Raw genomic sequence first — 21,357 nt, forward strand, 5'->3', positions numbered from 1 at the left:
ATTGTAGTACAGTGATGCAGATTTGTTGTCGAGAAACTCCCAGCTTGAAGCAAAAGAAAACTTTAAATTAATTAATCTAACCAAACACACGGACGTACGTACCTACTCGAGCACGGTCAGAGGATGCACATCATCTGCACTCCTCTCTACTCTTGCTTGCAGCTAAATCTACAGCAGCAAAAATTAAGGAGTTGTAAGAGCAGCTACGAGGATATTTTAAAGAGATAAGAAGGAAGAAAAAAAAAAGGTAGACTATTAATTTGTAGCCAGTTGTATATGGGCTCAAGACCAAATATATGTATGACATATGAGACCATATGTTGATGTTTTCTAGGTAACTATTGTATAAATTGGCTATTAGATTGACTATAGATAAATTAGAGCCGGTAGTTAGCTATATTATTGAACTTGCTCTAACAACAGCACAAGTGCAGACACCATCATTCACATCTGTCGGATGCATGACAGGTGTTTGTTTGCATTTGGAGCAGTAGAATGTGTGGTACAGAATAATAGATGGATCATTCAATTAATTTATTATCATCTTTTTCATGAATATAGTGTTGTTTATATTGAAGACGACGTTGGATCATCTATCTTATTTTTAAAAAAATTGCTATATAATTATCAATTACTTTTGTTGTGAATTGTTTCATCACTAAGCAAAGGTACTTTGCATAATTTTTACTTCCTCAATCTGAACATATAAGATGTATTTTATTTTGTTAAGGCTAAATTTTGAACCAACAATAACATTATTAGTAACATATAACATAAAAGTGTAATTATAAGGAATTACCATGACTGTAATAACATCAATTTCATTCTTGTCTCAAAAATTATGTTTTAATAAAGTAACTATTGATCAAAGCATTGTCCTAACGAAACATGGCATATACTTTAAAATGGTGGGAGTATCTATGCACATTTGCACTGAATTTTTTTTCCATTGAAACGAATATTCAAAGTTCAAAAATCAATTCAAAGTTTGTAGAGATGAGAGTGACTCGTGCGGCAAGGTGAAAGTTACAGGAAAGAAGATATGATGTTGCCAGTGGCCATGAAAAGGAATTTTTTTTAAAACTTTTTTAATAAATAATTTTATTACTAAATCCCGGGAGAAAATATTTTTATCGTACGAACCTTTTGGTCACGCCGCGTGGCAAAACAACACTGCCACGCAGAGTTTTTGCCAGTTTTTGCCACCCACCCTGGCGTTGCCAAAAAGTTCATACGGTGAAGATATTTTCTTCAAGGTTTAGTAATAAAATTATTTATTAAAACTATTTAAAAAATAAAAAAATCTCATGAAAACCTGCTTGTTGACTTGGATGGCACACACAGCGCTTTCAAGTGCTGATCTGCCTGAAAGCTACAATCGATGAACTTTTCTACTTTGTCTTTGGAGTTCTCTTACCATAATCATCACTGGAGGTTGGTTGGTGTGCGTCATGATGTATAAATAATACATCTATTATAATTAGATTAGAGTGCTTCAAAAATTTAAATTTATCATATAAAAATGTATTAGTAGACTATTCAAATCTCTATTCATTTTAATCTTGGTATCTCTCACGCCGTCTGACCGTCTCTTTATTTAATAAGATATATTTAAATTATTTTTAACAACTAATTTATCTATATGGTATAAGAAATGCATTTATATTAAAAATACAGAGATTATTGTGCGAGTCACTGACCCTACCTAATTTTAGCATGTACATTTGTCCCCCACATGTCCCATCGTTGTAAAGCCTCTTCGTTCTTGATCGAGTCCCAAATCCGATCGAATTTAGGTAAACAAATCGAACAAACGCCTCCGTGAATTAAAGGGCATCACTACTTTCCTTCGATCGATCCGTCTCTTTCCTTTGACCAGCAAAGTTTGGTCTTTTTTTTTTCTACTTCTGCCAAAATTTAAATTTTAACTTTAAAACTAAGCTAGGGTTTGGGGTTTCTTATCCTATTGTGTTTTTTATTTTGCCTTTTAGATCATTAAGAATAAGTACATAAAAATTTTATTTATAAATTAATTTTTATTTGCAAATGTACCATTTTGTTTTCTCTGAATAAGCCAAACGATCAACCCCAAATTTTTAAGATACATTCTGAGTTGCTATAAATTGTGATGCGGCACACATAAATCATTACTAGGACGACTTTGGTTTAGTTAATTTTGCAGGCCAAACCGAGCAAAGATTAATGCTATCTATGTCCCGTATTATAGAGAATTCTGATTGTTCACATGTAATTTTTGACAATTCGTCTTATTTAAAAATTTATAACTAATAATTAAACTACTTTAAATAAAAAATTTAAATAAAAAATAATAATAAACAAAATAAATAATACTTTCAATTTTTTTAAAATAAGACGAGTAATTAAAGATAGGGAGTTAAAATCAAACCCCGTACCATACTTTAGCGTCTGGCCCACTTAGGAGCCTCACAAATGGGCCTTCAGACTATTGCTCCTTTTGTGTGATTTAGAGGCCTTAACTCCATGCAGCCCAGCCATTGTGTAAAACAAGTCGCAGATGAAATAAGGCAAGTTAGCTTTTGGAAATCCAAAATGGTGATATAATTACCAAACAATTTTATTCTACGGCGTGAGCATTTTGCACTTTTGGAGCTATTCTTTTGATGGAAGGAGTGATTTCATATTGAATTTGATCCTATAAAGTCCTGAAAAAAACTGACCCTGCAGGAGTACTTGGAATGCATTGCATTGCATAGCCTAGTCGCTGCGTTTCACATACGATGCACATGCGATTCACCAATAATTAAAACTAGATTAAATGACCCTATATATTGTAGGCTAACAAGCGTGCATGCATGCAGTGAATTCAAACAAATGTCTCGTACTTTTCCTTTTTGCACCACGTTTTTCATTTTCTAATAAATTATACTCCGTACACCGACAGCTTATACGTTCAGTTCTAGTTCAGAATCAAAAATTTTATACAGATCAAAATAATTATATGCTTTATTCCAATTTGAGGAAAAAACAAGTAAGAGGCTACCGGTCGTATGAAAGCGTGTAGGGGTGGATGATAAGCCAACTCGGCTTGTTAAGGATCGGATCGTTTGGGCTTTCTATCTTAACCTTGGTGAACTAAAAACCTGGTTGGCTCAACTTATTAAGAATCGGATCATTTAGGCTTGTTAAAGAGCTATATCTTATTTGAATCGCCTCCATAATTTTAAATTACCTTTTCTAAATCATATATTAAAATAATAGACATTACCTAATAAATAATTCGCAAAACACATGCGGTTTCGATGCAATCATGAGACTGAATATTTGTCAAGAAGCCTAAGTTTATGAAAATATAATAATATATGATGTACTAACGAGCTAAACGAGCAGCTCACAAGCTAGCTTGTTAAGGTCACAAGCTAAGGATCTAGTTCGGCTCGACTCATTAATACTATGAGTTCGACCCAACGTTGATACAAGCCGATCCCATCCATGAGCTTTGAGCTTTTTGTCTAAGCGTGAGTCGCGCCTGCTTTTTTTTACTATGTTTTTCATCTTTCTTTTTATACTAAAAGTGTACGCCGAAAGTTACTTGTCCGAGCCCTATTTAAAATCAAATTTTCTTATATAAAATATCTCTAGGTCAAAAGTTTGTACTTATAAAATTTTTTCTATCAGACCTATTCCAACTAGTAATTTTCATGTTAGTCCCAAATCTTGGGAGAAATATCATCCATCAAAACAAATAAGTTATGACAAAAGGTAGTATATCTTGTTCTCTTAAAATCAAGACAATGAATCTCTTACCATTCTCTAAACCCAGGAATTTATTTATTATTTCTCCTCCAAAATACACTGTCAAAAAAGTCATAGCTTTTGCACACAAAAAAAAAGCTATGATCCACCAGCATATATTCTAGTAAATCAAGTAATCAACTGGTCAACATAGAGCAGAAGAAGCAACAAGAAATGAACTTAATTAGCAGACATTATTACATATATATATAACATGTATCATCATCATCATCGATCGCTGAAAGAATCAATCGTGGCGGAGATGGATGGTGTACTCGACGGTGGCGTCGCCGGTGGTGGCGTTGAACCACCGCGTCTTGGCCTGGCAGTAGCCGCGCGCGAACCGGAACACGCCGGTTCCGCCCACCACCGGCATCTCCCTCACGGCGCGCTCCGCCGGGTTGGGCCCGAAGACGGCGACGCTGCTGCCGTTGTACTCCCCGCCGACGAACACGAAGTTCATCGCCATCAGCAGCGACAGCGTGTCCTTGCCGGCGGCGACGTACATCCCCTGCGCGCGGCCGACCAGCCTCGACGCCGTCAGGCTGGGCCCGTCGGTGAGCGGGTCGTCGATGACCATCACGGTGCCGAACCCCGTGGCCGAGGCGTTCGACGTCGGCGCCTCCGCCACCTGCGCCACCGTGGCGTTGGGCCCGCTCACCACGTCGTGCCAGAACACCCGCAGCTTCGTCTCCTTCTGCGCCGCCGCCGGCGCCACCAGGACGACGAGCAGCAGCGCCGCCGCCGCGACCACCCAGGAGGAAGAAGACGAGGCCGCCATTGCTAACCGCTAAGCTCCAGGAGTACGTCAAGGCTGCGTTGATTGCTCGGTGTGTGCTCTCCGACGACGTGTGCATGGATCTACTTAAAGGGCAAGGCCGGCCAGCGCGTGGTTGGTGCACTGCGTGCTCGATTCGAAGGTTCTTCGTCTACACGTAGAAGAAGAAGACGATGACGAAGACTGCAAAAATGGCGGCATATATGCATGCAAGTATGCAACCTAGCAATAAATTAATCGAATCAATGGAGGATACATTAGTTTAACATTTCATTCTTCTTCTTGCATGCTTAATTTGATCAACATGTTGCAGGGTGGAAATTTTCATGGCCCTGTTGCATTTACGCAAGTTGGATATATATGTTTATGTTTATGTTTATGCTTTTTTTTTTTTTGCGCGTGTGATCGAGAGAGAGAGAGAGCTAGGGTTGGAATGGACTGGGTCGGTCGGTGCCGGACTTTGAAGAAGCTGGCAAACAGTATGACTGCAGTAGGTGAAGTGTTGACCTAGCTTTAATTTAGGGTGAGATTAACACGCGTAGCCGCGTAGGTATTCGGTGAGATCAATGCAGGCTGATACTGGTTAGATTTCCACTGTTCTTCCACGTATACTGCCCGTTTCATAAGATGTTTGATTTTTTTTATAACGTTTGATTATTCGTTTTATTTAAAAATTTAGTATAAATATAGAAAATGATAAATCGTGCTTAAAGTTCTTTTGATAATAAAGTAAGTCACAAGTAAAATAATTTTCATAATTTTTAAATATATAAGACAAATAGTTAAATTTTACAATAAAAAATTAAACATATGATATGATATGAAACGGAGGGAGAGGGAGTACTTGATATCCTTGCTTCGGTCGATCGATTGGACGATGTTCGAGAAGGTCGCCTATATTGTTGCCTAAATACACGTAAGCTTTTCCTTTAATAGAAACGATAAACTATTAAATTCGTATTATAATTTATAAAAATACTTTTGTACAATGTTAACATTACATAGTTTCTCGCTAGTCGACATGGGGTTCAGGCTTGGCGCCTGAATATTGGTGGCTCAGACCCGGCCTGTCTGAACATTGACACGGGGCATTGCACTCGCCGGCGACGGAGGTCGACGTGGAGGTGGAAGGCTCCTTCTTGATCTCCGGCTTCTTGTCCTTGGCCCTAGCCCTGGGGGTGGCCCTGATCCGGGACAGCACGGTGCCGGGGAGCGCCGGCGACGTGATCTCGTACTCGTGCATGACCCACCCGGTGGACGTGCTCTCGCCGGCGCGGTGGAAGCTCAGGTGCCGCCGCTTGTACACCACGTCCAGCTCGCCGCCGCCGCCGTCGCGGAGGATCGTGAGCGTCGCCTCCTTGGTCTTCTGGATGTGCCACAGCCGTTCTTGACGGCGCGCGGCACCCTCCGGCGGCGGTCGCCATCGCTGCTGGCCGCCCTGGCCAGGTCGTCGCGGACGAAGAAGGCGTGCGCGCTGGTGGCGTGGCCGTGGTCGCGCATCAGCGCCCACGGCTCGCACCTCGCCGCGTCGTCCTCGATGACAGCGCCGGCGGGGTAGGGGGAGGGGAATTGGTCCGGGCCGTACATCGCGCGCAGGAGGTAGGAGGCAACGATGTCGGCGTCGGTGGGGTTGAACTTGCACGCCGGAAACCCGGAGTACATCAAGAATCCGAACCTAGAGGCCTCCATGCCCTCCGCTGGCTCCTCCTCCTCTGCCGCCGCCGCTGCCGCCGCCAATGACGACGACGAGGCCTCGTCTTCTCGCCGACGGCTAGAGGCTGAGTGTTTCCTCGCCGAACCCATCATCGTCGATTCGTCATTGTCGATTCGTTCTTGCTCAAGGAACTCCAATTTCATGATTAATTAGTCAATTAATTAATACAACGGCTACAAATACAGGATTAACGCAGTTGTGTTTCGATTTGTTGAAAGTATAAGCACATAATGATTTAATCTATCGCGTAAATAAATCATGATATTGTAAAACGAAAGCATGACAGCACATAGATCAACCAACATGTACAGATCTAATCTAAATATGTATGTGAAATAGCTACACACGAATAGATTAAATAGACGCATAACTAGATTAAACATAATTGACCTGTACCGAAGGTTGTTTTGAAGAGAATTGGAAGCAACACGAACGACTGGCGGCGTAGGATGTTGACGACGGTGAGCCACGACCGATCGACGGGGAAGACGAACCGTCGTTGATGACAGTAAGCAGTCGCGCAGAGCGCTTCCCAAAAACCTTATTCGCCCTCTCCCGGCGTAGGACTTCACGAGGACGATGGTTCTGGAGACCTGCTTTTCCGATCGCTGGTGCACGCCGGCGAAGGGGACGGAGTAGACGACAGTGGCGACGCAGTACAGAGGAGAGGCAAACCCTAAATTGTTTTTCACGTACGTTGCAACGAGGTAGCGGTCCGGTATTTATAGGACGTGTGATCAGCACGCCTACCACGTCCCCACGTCGTAACCGAACCGGATAGGCTGCGCGTAAACTATCCGGACTCTATGCTATCTCGCGCAAGAAAGAATCCGATACGATAAGTTTCCAAAAACTGATCACCGGAATTTCCGTATTTCCGTTTCACGCAGCAAAACAAAACTGCAAAAGGAAGCCGCATCTGCGCAAGCACGAGAAGCCAATTTTGGCGGACCATTCACGCGCATGTCGTGCGCGCACGCCACCCGGCCCGGCCCGGCCCGGCCCGTGCCCGGCCAGGCGAGGCGAGCGAGCGCGCGTGTGTTGCTCTATTTACTTCTTGCTCAAGAGCCTAGAGAGCACTCTCATATTTAAGGAGGTCTCACTCTCATAGAAATAACAAGGTGGTACTAAATGTTCTCATGCATGCTTCCATGAGGTGACTTTTTGTGATTTTCTTAGGAATTATTTTACACATGGGCCTTAGCCCAATTAATAATTCCACCAATCCCCCACTAAATCTCAAAAGACTTAGACATTTGCATGTCCAAATGTACTGTGTATATACCAGTATTGCGATGGAGACCGATTAAGGTTGAACATCCACCTAGAACCCTAAGCTACACTTACTTACAACTTGAACAATGGACTATGCCTTTAATTGTAAGTTTGGTGCAAGTAAGTTTCACTCAGAGCCTTGACTGATACTAGGCTGCCAGTAGCCTACCCCGCGGGTGGAGCCTATAAGTCATACTCCATGGTCTATTCATGAGCTTCCTAGAAGATTCACCCAAAATCTCCATAGACTACGAGTACTAGTCAAGCTCATATAGGTGTGTTCTTTCAAGATTTCTCTACAGGATAGTATCTTCGCTAATTAAAGCCAATAGAACACATTAAGGCATTGCCAACCTGCCTTGTAGCAAGAGAGTACATGCATCTTCACTTAGAGAGGGTTTATTAATTAAGAATACTCTTCTCCAGTTAACTAATGGCTTGTTCTTCCCAGTCCTAATTCATGGGATCTCCGATCACATAGGTTGGGTTGCTACCATAGATAACTCATATGGGTCTCATACCCATCTACTTCGATGCAGTGTTTATCTCATTCCGTGATAGCCCCTTAGTAAAGGGATCTGCTAGGTTTCTAGCTGTTTGGATGTAATCCAACGTTATAACTCCGGAGTTTCTCAATTCCTGACAGACTTCAATCGTCTCTTCACATGCCTGGACGATTTCATATTATCCTTAGAACTGTTCACCTTAACAATCACAGTTTGATTGTCACAGTTCATTAGGATAGCTGGCACAGGTTTTTTAACAATTGGTAGATCCATTAGTAGATCTCTCAACCATTCTGCCTCAACAGTAGCAGTATCTAGTGTCGTAAGCTCTGCTTCCATGGTTAACCTCGTCAAGATAGTCTGTTTACAAGACCTCCATGAAACAGCACCACCACATAGTGTGAAGACATATTCACTAGTGGCTTTGATCTCATCAGCGTCTGAGATCCAATTTGAATCACTATATCCCTCTAGCACCGCGGGATAACCAGAATAGCAAAGTCCCAAGTCCATAGTACCTTTTAGATAGCGCATAACTCGCTCGAGCGCTTGCCAATGATCAACTCCCGGATTAGAGGTAAACCGGCTCAACTTGCTCACAGCAAAAGAGATGTCAGGCCTAGTTGCACTAGCTAGGTACATGAGTGAGCCAATGATTTGAGAATACTCAAGTTGATTCCTAGTTTGTTTCTTGTTCTTGCGAAGCAACAGACTAGGGTCATAAGGCGTTGGAGAAGGTTTGCTATCAATATAGCCAAAGCGATTCAAGATCTTCTCTATATAATGAGACTGTGACAGTGTAATCCCATCGTCGTCCTTAATTAGCTTAATGTTTAGAATAACATCAGCTACTCCCAAATCCTTCATGTCAAAGTTTTGAGACAAAAATGATTTAACCTCTTTAATCACCTTAATGTTTGTCCCAAAGATAAGTATGTCATCAACATACAAACATAAAATAACTTCATCGCCCCCACCATGGCGATAGTATACACACTTATCTGCCTCATTGACTGCGAAGCCTGCAGATGTTACTGCTATATCAAATTTCTCATGCCACTGCTTAGGAGCTTGTTTCAGACCATACAAAGATTTTAGCAACTTGCACACTTTGCCTTCTTGACCTTTTACTACAAATCCATCAGGCTGATCCATGTAAATTTCCTCATCCAACTCTCCATTGAGGAAAGCTGTCTTAACGTCCATTTGATGAACGAAAAGACCATGTGAGGCAGTCAGAGATAGTAGTACTCGAATTGTGGTCAATCGTGCAACAGGTGAGTAAGCGTCAAAAAAATCTTCGCGTTCTTTCGGAGTGTAGCCCTTAGCCACAAGCTGAGCCTTATACTTTTTAATAGTACCATCAAGCCTAAGCTTCTTCTTGAATACCCACTTGCATCCTACGGGTTAGTATCCATAGGGTCGCTCTGTCACCTCCCAAGTCTCGTTAGCGATAATAGAGTCCATTTCACTACGGACAGCCTCCTTCCAGTAGTCTGCATCTGGGGATGCATAAGCTTCTAAAATTGACTTGGATCCACGAGATACACAGTGAAGTCATCTCCAAAGGACTTAGTCGTCCTTTATCTCTTGCTTCTCCTAGGAGCTTCAGTGGCATCATCCTCAACAATTTCATGTGTAGGTTCCGAATGTTCAGTTGGAGTGACTGAACTCGGCACCATCTCAGAAGATTGGCTAGAAGTGTTATGTCCATCTTTTATTGGGAAAAGGTTCTCAAAGAAAGTGGTATCTCGAGACTCCATAATTGTACCAACATGTATGTCCGGTACCTCAGATTTAACTATTAAAATCCTATAAGCAATGTTATGATGAGCATATTCTAGAAAGACACAGTCCACAGTCTTGGGTCCCAACTTACGTTTCTTAGGAATTGGTACATTGACTTTTGCCAAGCACCCCCACGTACGTAAGTAAGAAAGTGATGGTTTTCTCCCAATCCATACCTCGTATGGTGTTTTGTCCTTATTTCTGTTAGGAATTCTATTAAGTACATGATTCGAGGTCAATAATGTCACCCCCCACCATGCCTGAGGTAGCCCCGCGGTATCTAACATGTCATTCACCAAGTCAGTGAGCGTGCGGTTCTTCCTTTCGGCAACCCTGTTGGATTCGGGAGAATAAGGAGGCGTCCTCTCATGTATTATGCCATGTTCCTCACAGAATGAGTCAAATTCGTTTGAGAAAAACTCTCCACCACGATCTGACCTAAGTCTTTTTATCTTTCTGTCAAGTTGGTTCTCAACTTTTGCCTTATAGATTTTAAAATAGTCTGGAGCCTCGTCTTTCGTTTTTAGCAAATACACATAGCAAAATCTAGTAGCATCGTCAATCAATATCATAAAGTATCGTTTTCCACCCTTATCAAACCCCATTCATCTCGCACAGATCAGAATGAAGGAGTTCTAATGGCGCCAAGTTTCTCTCCTTGACAGCCTTGTGGGACTTACGAGGTTGCTTTGATTGCACACAACTATGGCACTTAGAACCTTTGACAATAGAAAATTTAGGAATCAGACTCATACTGAAAAGCCGAGACATCAAACCAAAATTAATATAACATAAACGTGAGTGCCAAACAATAGCCTCATCATCCACACTGCCATAAATATGGTTCACATACTTATTGCAAAAATCAGAAAAGGAAAAGCGGAACAGGCCTCCGCACTCATAGCCTTTACTAATAAAATATCCATGTTTAGACACGACTACTTTATTAGACTCAAACACTAACTTAAATCCGTCTCTATATAGACGGGAACCACTAACGAGATTCTTGTCGATAGTAGGGACATGCTGCACGTTCTTCAGCTGCACGATCTTTCCCGAAGTAAACTTCAGATCCACCGTGCCAACACCATGAACAGAAGCATGCGACCCATTCCCCATTAGGACGGAGGAATCTCGGATGGCCTGATAAGAGGTAAACAATGAGATATCAGCACAAACATGTACATTGGCTCCTGTATCAAGCCACCAATTAGTAGATTGACTGACTAAAAGAACAGTAGGAAAATTACCATACCCTGTCCCATCTTTAGTCTTGCTAATGGTCACATTGATAGAGTTAGAAGTATGTCCAGCAGGTGCCTTCATGCTCTTGCGTCGTGGGCACCTCCTAGCCAGATGGCCAAGCATACCACACACGAAGCAAGTTCTTTCTTCTTTGTTGTCATTGTTACCCTTCTTCTTGAAGTTAGTGTTCTGCTTGGCTTTGAATTTCCCGTTGTTCTTGTGAGAGGGCTTGTGCACCACATTAGCACTTGACTGTCCTCCATCGCCTTTAAACGCAACATCCTTAGCCCGAGGCTTCTCTTCAACATCAAGAGACGAAATCAAACCTTCAACGGAATATTCCTGTCTCTTGTGTTTTAGTGCAGTGCCGAAATTTCTCCAAGTAGGAGGAAGCTTCGCAATAATGCACGCGGCCACAAACTTGTCGGGTAAGGCGCACTTTAAGAGTTCGAGTTCCTTAGCGATGGGTGTTTATCATGAGCCTATTCGACCACAAAACGGTTTTCAACCATCCTAATATCATGAAATTGCTCCATGATATACAACTCAAATAGATTAATATGATTTTTCAAGCTTGCGTCGTCTCGGCCAGTCTTTTCCTAGCTTAAGGGTTTTTTTGGATCACAGGAATTTTATAGGAATTTTAGAGTAAACAGTTCAATTTCTTTAAAATTCCTATAAAATTTCTCCAAACCAAAGAGGCCCTAACATTTTTTTTTTTTGGTACTGGCCATGATGAGTTGAGCTCTGTCGTCAAGCAGCCTGTTTTTTTCACCGAGGTGTACGTACGTGATTCAAATAATTATGAAAATATTTAAAAATCTTTTTCAGATAGACTATGATGCTATAAGCCTTCAATCTGCGCATCAAGAAACAAAAATAATAAATTGTGTGTACCATGTGTAGGTACTGATTGCCGTCTGGTTTAATAAATTATTAGCCTCAGCTTTTTATTATGCTTATTTCCTAAGCCAAATTTTAAATTTTTAATCATACATTTGGATTTGATTTTGGAGTGTTATCATAGTTTATTTTTTTCAGGCTTTACTTTTAGGATGCTAAGAAAACACACACACATAAAAATATAAAAGTTTTAATCACATATTATTATTTACAAAATAAGTTGTTTTGTTTTTTCCCAAAAAAAGGAGGCAATGACCAACTATGTTTCTTAGGTTGTAAGTCGAATTTTTACTTCCATGTTTATGTGTGGATTTAAAACATCCTCAACAATAGTACATTTTTTCCCCAAATTTTATATGATGATATACTCCCTCCGTCTCAAAACAAACCAATTTTTCACTTTTTACCTTTGACTATTCATCTTATTAAAAAAAATTACGATTAATATTTTTATTTTTATATAGATGATAAATCATAAATAGTATTTAACGTGTGACTAATTTTTTTAATTTCTTAAAAAAATCATACAATACGGATAATTAAACGCTGGACACGGGAACAAAGAATTAGTTTATTGTGGAACGGAGGGAGCAGATCACATGCAAACAACTATAGGTGCTATTGCGTCTAGGTGTAAAAAAAAATCCTGTTCTAATTTGGAGACACTAACCCTTCTAGCACCACTGCTAGATCTATATAGATTTTAATCACCACCACCCGCCCACACCAAACCCCCCCAAGAAAAGGTTTTTTAGGGAGCATTAAGATTCAAATGAAAGAGAATATTGACCAGACGAACAAAATAATTACGGGTTTCTACAAATGTGGCCACGCATAATTGTTTTTCCCCAGTTCAATCAGTCGTTTTTCTTTGCAATTCAACATTCAAATTTAGTTATTTTGTGCTCTATATATACCCAGTCCTAGAAGAATCGCAAACGTAAGATTTGAAATTTACAGCGTAAATATATAAAATTTACAGTGAAAGATATGAATTACATTGTAAATCAAATACATGTTTGGAAACTTGGTACTCTTTTATGAAAAATGTGGTGTCATAAAAAATATACATAGTTGTATGAATTATCACAAGAACATGAAACAATTCTCTTATCTGAATTCAGTCTACGCAACTTCGCCGCATACATATATATTTACTGTCTTCCTGTGTATGCCTTCTCTACATGTTAATCTGTTAGGCACTTCAGTTTGCCAAACACAAAACAAGAATTTTTAGGCTTGCCATCTACAAGAGACTTCTCGTATATCTCCTTGCACTCTTGTACAACCTAACAAACGAAGAAGGAATTACGAGCACATAACTATTGCTACCTCCGTCCTAAATGTTTGACGTCTTTAATTTTTTTATACACGTTTGACCATTCATCCTATTTAATTTTTTTAGAAAAAATATATAAAGTTATATATGCATAAAAGTATATTTAACAATAAATAAAATGATATAAAAAAATTAATAATTATGTAAATTTTTTAAATAAGACGAATGGTCAAACTTGTATAAAAAAAGTCGAACGGCGTCAAACATTTAGAGACGGAGGGAGTAGTACAGAACAATTCTGACTGTTAGTTTCAAAGGGCATAATTTGACCAGTACAAATCTGCACTAATTTGTGCTTAGTTCGCACAAACAAAGTTGAAATGAACATTCATATGAGGTGAGAAATGTTATATATGTACTTAATTACCTCTATGGTTTCATTACTGGGAATGCCTTCCCGCATTCCCACAATCTTCTCAACAACCTTAGGCTGCATAACAGAGGTATCAAGTTCAGAGCATCAACAGAAATGAATGAACTACTAAACCATTACTAATTTCTGATTGGCAAAATTGAGTAGCTCGTTGAGAAAGTTACCAGGCAATCTGGTTGATGTTCCAGAATATTTGCATAAATCACAGTGAAACCATCCAGACTCTCAGCCGAAGCAAGCTCCCTTAGATCAGCCAGAACCCGTACTCTGTTTTTAACTTCCTGGATCACAATATACAGGCAGCTTTTCAGAGAGTTATAGAAGCAACAGAGCAGCATCTGTAAACAAAAGTAGAGGAATACAGGTTTCCATTGCTAAAATTATGATATCCAGTTTAATTACATAATACGATAAAATACATGCTCTGAACTATTGCAAGGAATGTTTTTTAGTATTCAAACTGCCACATTGGATTGTGGGTAGCTTCAACATTGAATGGAAGCCACAGGAAAAGCAGTCGTAAGTAACAAACTTGCAGTAGCAAGTATACTTACTGTCCAATTAATGTGTTCTGTGAAGAAATCCATGAGCACTTCTTCATCTATCCTCATCCTTTCAATTGTTCCTGAAGTTATATGGTTATTCTGCAGGTGCAAAGCAAACATAGATTATCTATTTGAAATTAAGGAATTGTTTGTAATTAAGAAATTGTCAGCCAGCAGCTGCCTGAGGTAACTAAGTTGACATGTAGTGTGAAATGATGGATGTAATCAGTAAAAAGATTGTTTGCAATAGCAACAGCCCAGTAAAGGGACTTGTAAGAAAAACTTCCCAATTCATTTTTTTGAGCCACAACTATTTAAGTATACAATTATTTAGTGCTAAGGATAGTTCTGCAAACCTGTGTAAGGAGGTGATCAACATATACCACAATTGTTCGCTCTAGGCAAGCCTCAACAAATCTTTGAAATGAGCTTTCTTCAATATATCTTCAGAAAATAAACCAGAAAGTCTTCAAATTAAATATAGAAAAAACATGACTAAATATTATGAGGAATAAACAACCATTTCCATGGCATGAAGGTGACTAACGATAGAAAAAAGTGGTATGTACAAAAAATTGTATTGAAGATACCCATGCCTATATATTTCTTTACAATTTCGCCATAGAAAAAAGTGACTTCTTCAGGCGTAGTAACCCTCCTAGGGGCACTGTTGAGGTATTCCTCCTCCCTCGGCAAGGAACTCTGGATGAAAACCTTATCCAGTCTTTGGATGGATGAGGACGGCGTCTTTTGGCGTCACGACCCTCGTGAGGGCGTCGTTTTAGAGTCTTCATGTCATAGTGGTGTCGTTAGCTCGGTGGCGATCGGTCTCGCATAGCGATGGCCGATTCGGTGCTTGGCTTTCCTCTCTGTAGTGTGTGTTTGGACGGTTGGCACATAGTTCGGCGCGTGTGCTCTGGTACACATCCTTCCTCGATAGCCAGCTATCGATGTAAAACTTTTCTTGTAACCTTTTCCTCCATCTTAATTATATTGAATGACCTTCGGTCATTCCAGCAAAAAATTCTCGCTTCAATTTTGAAACTTATCAATTTGCACTTTTTTGGATATTTGGCAAACAATGTATGAAAATTATTTGTGAATGAGATTTGGGGATCTAGGAGCAAATTTCATGCTATGCACACAATTTGACAAGGGAATATCAATGAGCATAAGAGATAGTCCACATTTGGCTTGTGAATGGTTCAAGAGTTGAGAGATGAAATGTGATGTGAATGGTTCGAGAGTTGAGAGATGAAATGTGAATGGTTTTGAGAGTTGAGGGACCAATAATAAATGCTTTCATAGTTGAGGGACCAAAATCAGACCAAGCAACCAAATATGGATGTATCTTTAAGCATAATAATTCATGATGAAAGCATACGCAAATAACATAAGCATAAGCCAGATAATATTTTTCTCAGGGAATATCCTTCCATTCCATACGACCAACATTCAGTTATATGAGGACTTACTGTTTGACATCGTTGAAATAATCAGCAAATGTTGCAGCAAGATATTCTGTAACCATTCCATCCAGCCAGTCTGAGTATAAAGAATTGATTTAGACTCTAGGGAAAAAACTACAAACAAGGTACACAAAATATATAAACGATGCTGTAAATGATCATTGGCACATTAATACAACAATAGCACAAAGTAGTTTTCATATTGGAGGACTAAACTTGTTTATGTCAGTTTCTCTACCAAACGACACATCAGTTATATATATACTTGGTCCTAAGCACAAAGTCAATTGTGTAAGCTTACAATGTTCGCAATACATCATCAGTTCTTTTCTGGGCTTATCAATAATACTTTCACAAACGGACATGAGCTGCTGGTGCTTTCAATTCCAAATACAATCAAGAACATTGCGTAGACAAAGGGCACAGAGTAAGGGACAAATTTGGAACTAACATTGCAAAAGGATTACCGTTTTGGTAAAGTTTCACTAGTAGATCCTTCACACCTGGGTCTTCAAAAATAACGGTGACAGTTTGAAGGACTGTCTCCTGTTCAAAGAATCAAGATTCTAGTCAGCATTACCCTGAATAATCTAAAGATGTAGCCAAACCCAATCAAATAACACTGCTTGAAAGATGAACAAACCAAACTTGGCCGGTTCTAAGGACATTCCTATCAAGACAGTTAAAGAGTTCATGGGTGTCAAACACACTAGTTCTCAGATAATACTGGCGAAGACTGGACAGTAATTAGTGTTAACTAAAATGAACTAACCAGCTACATGCTGGCTTTGGTATTCAAGAATTTAGCTGGCCTTGCTAGAATCTTGACAGAGCATTTCTGAGAACCCTGCATTATGTCATAGTCTTTCAGTTTGTATAACGTTCTTTTGCCGTGGATTATTCCTCAGTTTTTGCACGGGCGCTTCCTGAACGATTAAAACTGCAATTTTTTTTAAAAAAGTTTCTATATAGAAATTCATAGCCCCATCTTTGTAGATTATATTTTTAATTTTATAGTAATTAATTTCATCGTTTATATTATTAAATAGCTATAAAAATCATATAATATTTCATCTTTCATCAACGAAAAGAACACAGCAATCTCTAACGAGAAAATTTTTGGTTCAAGATCATAATCACACAGTTGGATCTGTAAAAAATGCACAGAATTACTCGGTAATTTCCAGAAGCAAAGTAAAGCCACAACTTGCCTGGGAAAACTGCAAACTTCTATATTGAACATTACTTAAAAGTAATAACAATATATGCAAATATGCAATTAATGCATCCATGTACAGTGTGATCTGCACGCTTGTTCCATTTGTTAAACCTAACACCATAAGTTACATGACTAAAATTTGCAAGATGTAGAACAAACCTTGAGAACCTCAAGGAATCCTTTGCAAGTATCTTCAAAATTAACCTGTAAAACAGAAATTTTGCTTTAGCATGAAGAGCTTTCAAGTGCTCAAGTGTGTAAATGGAAAGGACAAACTGAGCACGTAAATAACTCTAGGTCATTTTCAACATCTATATGTATTTCACATTTCCGATCATTTAAAAAATTCCACCAAGTGTCAAGAACAGTAATGCTTGGCTCTCAGCAGGGACCAGACTTATCCACCCAGTTTGCCCTATCAATTCAAACTATGGACTCTTCAGATAAAGTTTTGGTCAGAATAAATATACAAATAAGAAAGGCATGTGTATATTTCGGGTAAATCTGCATTTATGTAGCATACAAGAATAGAGGCATGATTTTACATGTTTTATCCTATGAAATATTCTACCCTCCAGTTCTAATTACTTCATTTTAGATCTACTCTGAAAGAATAAGAAATAAGTTTAGTTTTTACATAGTTTGCCTCTGTTGATTGTAACCCATCTATCTACAATTACTGCTAATAAGCTGTCAGTAGGACTGCTGGTGACCAATCAATGTTGCTTACAAGACCCAAAGATTCTATTTGCAAACCAATACTAACTTCCTAAGATGTACTTAGACCGGATACTCTTTTATGCTGATTAGAAAGGTAGATGAATGCCAGTTGTGATGATATCTGATGCCTTTTATAATTGGAATTGTTATGGACATGCCTCTAGACTGGCACGTTTCAGGTAACAAAAGTACCCTCAATACTTTTTTTGGATAATTGATAAGAATCCAGCCTCTATATCCACAAGTGGATATACACAGCCAGAAGATACAAAGAAGGTTTTCATTACCAGAGAAACTGGTCTTCTACTGGAAATATTGAACCCTAGCTCTGATACTATATGTAACTCTTTATCTGTCCTGAGAAATTAGAAATAGCTGAAAGGAAGAAAGGAATTGATGGAGCAAGTTAATGACACATTTGCACCTGTTCAGCGTAGTTTTGTGGAAGCGCTTCCAATATGCTGCTATTTAGCTCTGATGAAAGTTCATAGCAATGCAGGTTGTTGTTAATCTGCTCGACAAAGTTCAGGTCAAACGATATGAAATTAAAGTAGAAAGAAACTCAAATAGTCAATGCTGTCCTGAATGGAGAAAAGTTACATACCATTGCACATAGAGATTCCAGACCAACATCTGAAGCTGGTTCCTTGAGTATTTGCCTCTCAGCTTCTTGAAAATCAAGCATGACCTATATTTAAATTAAAAAGATGAATTTGACATCTTTCAGTAATTCATCGCGCACAGCAAGGCATAACAAAACCACGTAAATAAAATGATCATTAGGGTAACTGTGTAAATACACGTATAACTTCAAGAGCAATTTGACTCAGCACGATATATCCGCTATTTTCTCTAATAATCTGCACTTGCTCAGTCAATATTCTGAACAAATCCACAATTGCAGGTGTATATAGCTTCCCATCCTCTGTGCTTTTTGGTGGTTGTGTTTTGCCAGCCTCCCAATTGTTACTGTACCATTCCTACAGAAGCAAACGAGTGAAGATACATGAATAATCATGAGTAAGTTCAAAATGAATTCAACAGATCAAGATAAATACCTTAACCTTTGCTTGCATACATTCGGCATAAATATTTGTCGGGGAATCCATTGTACCAATTTCTGAACAAAATTGAGCAAGAGAGTCTTCTGCACCAAGACCGATAAGATTTTCTTGGTATTTCACAATACAACCTGTTGCCGACAGTGACCAGCCATTAGTGCTTATGTGATATACAGGAAAACAAACCAAACAGGTGATATTAACGAAATGAAGGTACACAAAATGTTTACAATAAGTGCAATTTTCGTAATGGTTCTTTACAGTACACCAAATAATTGTGAACCCATCACACTTGATTTTTTCAATAGACTGAAGAAATTAACTACAGTCATTCATGCACCTGAATTTCTAGAGTAGATGAAAGGAAGAAAGTTAATATTGTACAGTCTTCTTGTAGCTTCTTCTCCCAAAAATACAAGAAACTGAAGAACTAGAAAGACCTTGTTTAACATACCAATAACAGTCATTCATCAAATCATGCTTTCCAGAGTACAGTTATCAACAAATCATAACACAGCACTGGATACTGAGTTATATATGCAACACTTGAGAATACAAAGATGCTATCTATTCCTCTTGTGAGCCCTAGATAGATCAAAGCAGTTCCAAACATGGGCAATCAGTAAGTTAAGATTTCAAGAACAGAAGAAATGTATACCTTAATACGTACAGAAGCTTAACAGCTGACCATGTGAAAATATCTCTCTAGAACAATATCAAAGCTAGCTCTTATTGCTTGATCGGGGGTTAAACCCAGATGGGATTACAAATCTGGAGAATATCCCTGCCTCAAGTACAAGTCCTCAGCCCCAATAGGATGGTATGGCTGATTGATGAGAGAATGAGACAATTTATGTCCTCAAATGGTTCACCCTGTTTTGGAAGATTGTTGACTTCACCCAAGATTGTGATGTCAAGAAATTTATGTCCAATAACCATTCAGTCGTTCAGTTGGACCTAGAAAATGTGGGAATAGTGTGGGTAAAACTAAAATAAAAAAACAAACGACAATTTATGGAAAGCTAACGTGCCACATGAACAATTCTGGTGGAAATACTACTCTTCCACAGTGGAAATGTCAAATGAAGAATGTGCGCACACGGTTTTTCTTTCCTCCAAGAAAGTTTGAATGATCAAACTGAAAATGACATAAAAGAATGTAAGCTTCACATGAAAACCGCTTAATCTATGACTTATACAGTTTTGAGGTCCTTCCTGAAATTTCTCGAATATTTAGATAAACTTTTTAATCTCAATTACAAAATTTTCCTTTTGAAGTTTTTCAATCTCCTGCTGATATTTTCACCATCTAAGATTAAATTTTTAGAATACCAACTTGTTTTATTGATAGTAATTAAAGAGGATGCAAGGTGTTCGTATATAGGAGGTGCCTAACCTATGGGATGAAAATGATGCTTTGACTTTGTAACAACCGTGCAGGTCTCTAACGCGCATGCCAATTAGCAAATCCCCTCCACAAATTGGAAATTTCATCTACATACCACACGGATTTAGACAAAAATCATACAGCGCCACAAAATTTTAGGAGTTTTTATCCATACTACCGCAAATATTTAGCCCAAACTGCAAATCTACCTCTAACCTCTCTGTTGACCCCCTTCCATTCCAAGACCGGTTCGCATGCCGTCCCCGGCGCCACCGCACCCGGCCCGGTAGGAACGGTCGGCGGCCATGCCGCGAGTAGAGAGCTGGCGGAGGAGGAGGAGGAGGGCGGCGGCGGCGGCCATGGCGCGACGCCGCCGAAGAGGCTGGCGCCGCGAGGAGAACGACGGCGACGAGCCGAGAAATGTATTAATTGGGCCACAAAAAACACGAGGCCCGTATCTCTTAGGTGGGCCGAATCTCTCTTCTGCCGAAGTGACAAGGCAGGCCCATCTTTGTTGCCAAAGTGACAAGGCAGGCCGTTGCTCGGCCGTACCTCTTACGTTGTTTTTTCAAGAGCTTTCAAATCTCGTAACTTTATCCTCTCATCTCATCTTTAAAAAAAAAGAAAAACTTCTCTTCGGGTAAACATCTTCGCTGTAATTTGTTTCTGTCAGTTTCTTCTCTATCCCTACTTGGTTATATAATTTAGGCCACGTTTGCTCGAGGAAGGGTATGTTAACTTACCCCGACGCGAAAAATGTAGTAATAGATTAGTACATGATTAATTAATTATTAATTATTAAAATAAATATAAACTAGATTAATATGATTTTTTAAAACAACTTTTCTATAGAATTTTTTTAAAAATATATACCGTTTAACCGTTCGGAAAATATGCGTGTGGAAAACTAGGAGGATAAGTTAACTTAGTGACAAACACGGCCTTAATGTGTGCTGTATATGGATATCTTTTTGTATGATGGCTTTGTTTATTGCTCACACCACTTTAGTCATGCACATATGAGTCATTCACCTGTCTCTTTTTGCTTCTGTTTATACTTATAAGCTAAAATTTAAAATTTTAATCTTAAATTTAGAGTTGATTTTACAGTTTTTCACATAAGTTTATTTTCTATAATTGATTTCTAGATCACTAAGAGTACATATATAAAAGTTTCATCATAAATTATTTTTCATTTGCAAATAAACCGTTCACCCCATTGAGTTTGGGTTTAACTAGCATAGATGGGTGCAAGCTTTTG

The 21,357-nt window shown here is 39.2% G+C and overlaps 2 protein-coding genes across 8 annotated transcripts; both read right to left on the minus strand.

Annotated features, from left to right (window-relative positions):
- Window positions 1–3,933: 3,933 nt before the first annotated feature.
- On the minus strand, window positions 3,934–4,555 carry LOC102699350 (dirigent protein 21-like). The gene has a single exon (XM_006663194.2). It carries the CDS (start codon window positions 4,553–4,555, stop codon window positions 4,022–4,024), a length of 534 nt encoding a protein of 177 aa, XP_006663257.2. The 3' UTR covers window positions 3,934–4,021.
- Window positions 4,556–12,990: 8,435 nt separating this feature from the next.
- On the minus strand, window positions 12,991–20,401 carry LOC102708378 (exocyst complex component SEC6-like). 7 transcript variants are annotated; one of them, XM_040529127.1, is made up of 15 exons: window positions 20,313–20,327; window positions 20,106–20,203; window positions 19,368–19,847; window positions 18,707–18,840; window positions 18,449–18,628; window positions 18,253–18,336; window positions 18,073–18,159; window positions 17,088–17,132; window positions 16,177–16,255; window positions 15,716–15,785; window positions 14,597–14,684; window positions 14,250–14,339; window positions 13,860–13,976; window positions 13,690–13,752; window positions 12,991–13,272 (listed from the first exon to the last, which is right to left on the minus strand). In XM_040529127.1, exons 4-15 carry the CDS (start codon window positions 18,755–18,757, stop codon window positions 13,171–13,173), a joined length of 1,056 nt encoding a protein of 351 aa, XP_040385061.1. In that variant the 5' UTR covers window positions 18,758–18,840; window positions 19,368–19,847; window positions 20,106–20,203; window positions 20,313–20,327; the 3' UTR covers window positions 12,991–13,170. The 7 variants fall into 7 exon arrangements, with proteins under 7 accessions (XP_040385061.1, XP_006662776.1, XP_015698171.1 ...); XM_006662713.3 differs by lacking the exon at window positions 20,106–20,203 and having other exon boundaries at window positions 19,368–19,666; window positions 20,313–20,401; XM_015842685.2 differs by lacking the exon at window positions 20,106–20,203 and having other exon boundaries at window positions 19,368–19,666; window positions 20,306–20,397.
- Window positions 20,402–21,357: the final 956 nt, after the last annotated feature.

Source organism: Oryza brachyantha, chromosome 11 (genome assembly GCF_000231095.2).
Source record: "Oryza brachyantha chromosome 11, ObraRS2, whole genome shotgun sequence".
Lineage (NCBI taxonomy): Eukaryota > Viridiplantae > Streptophyta > Magnoliopsida > Poales > Poaceae > Oryza > Oryza brachyantha.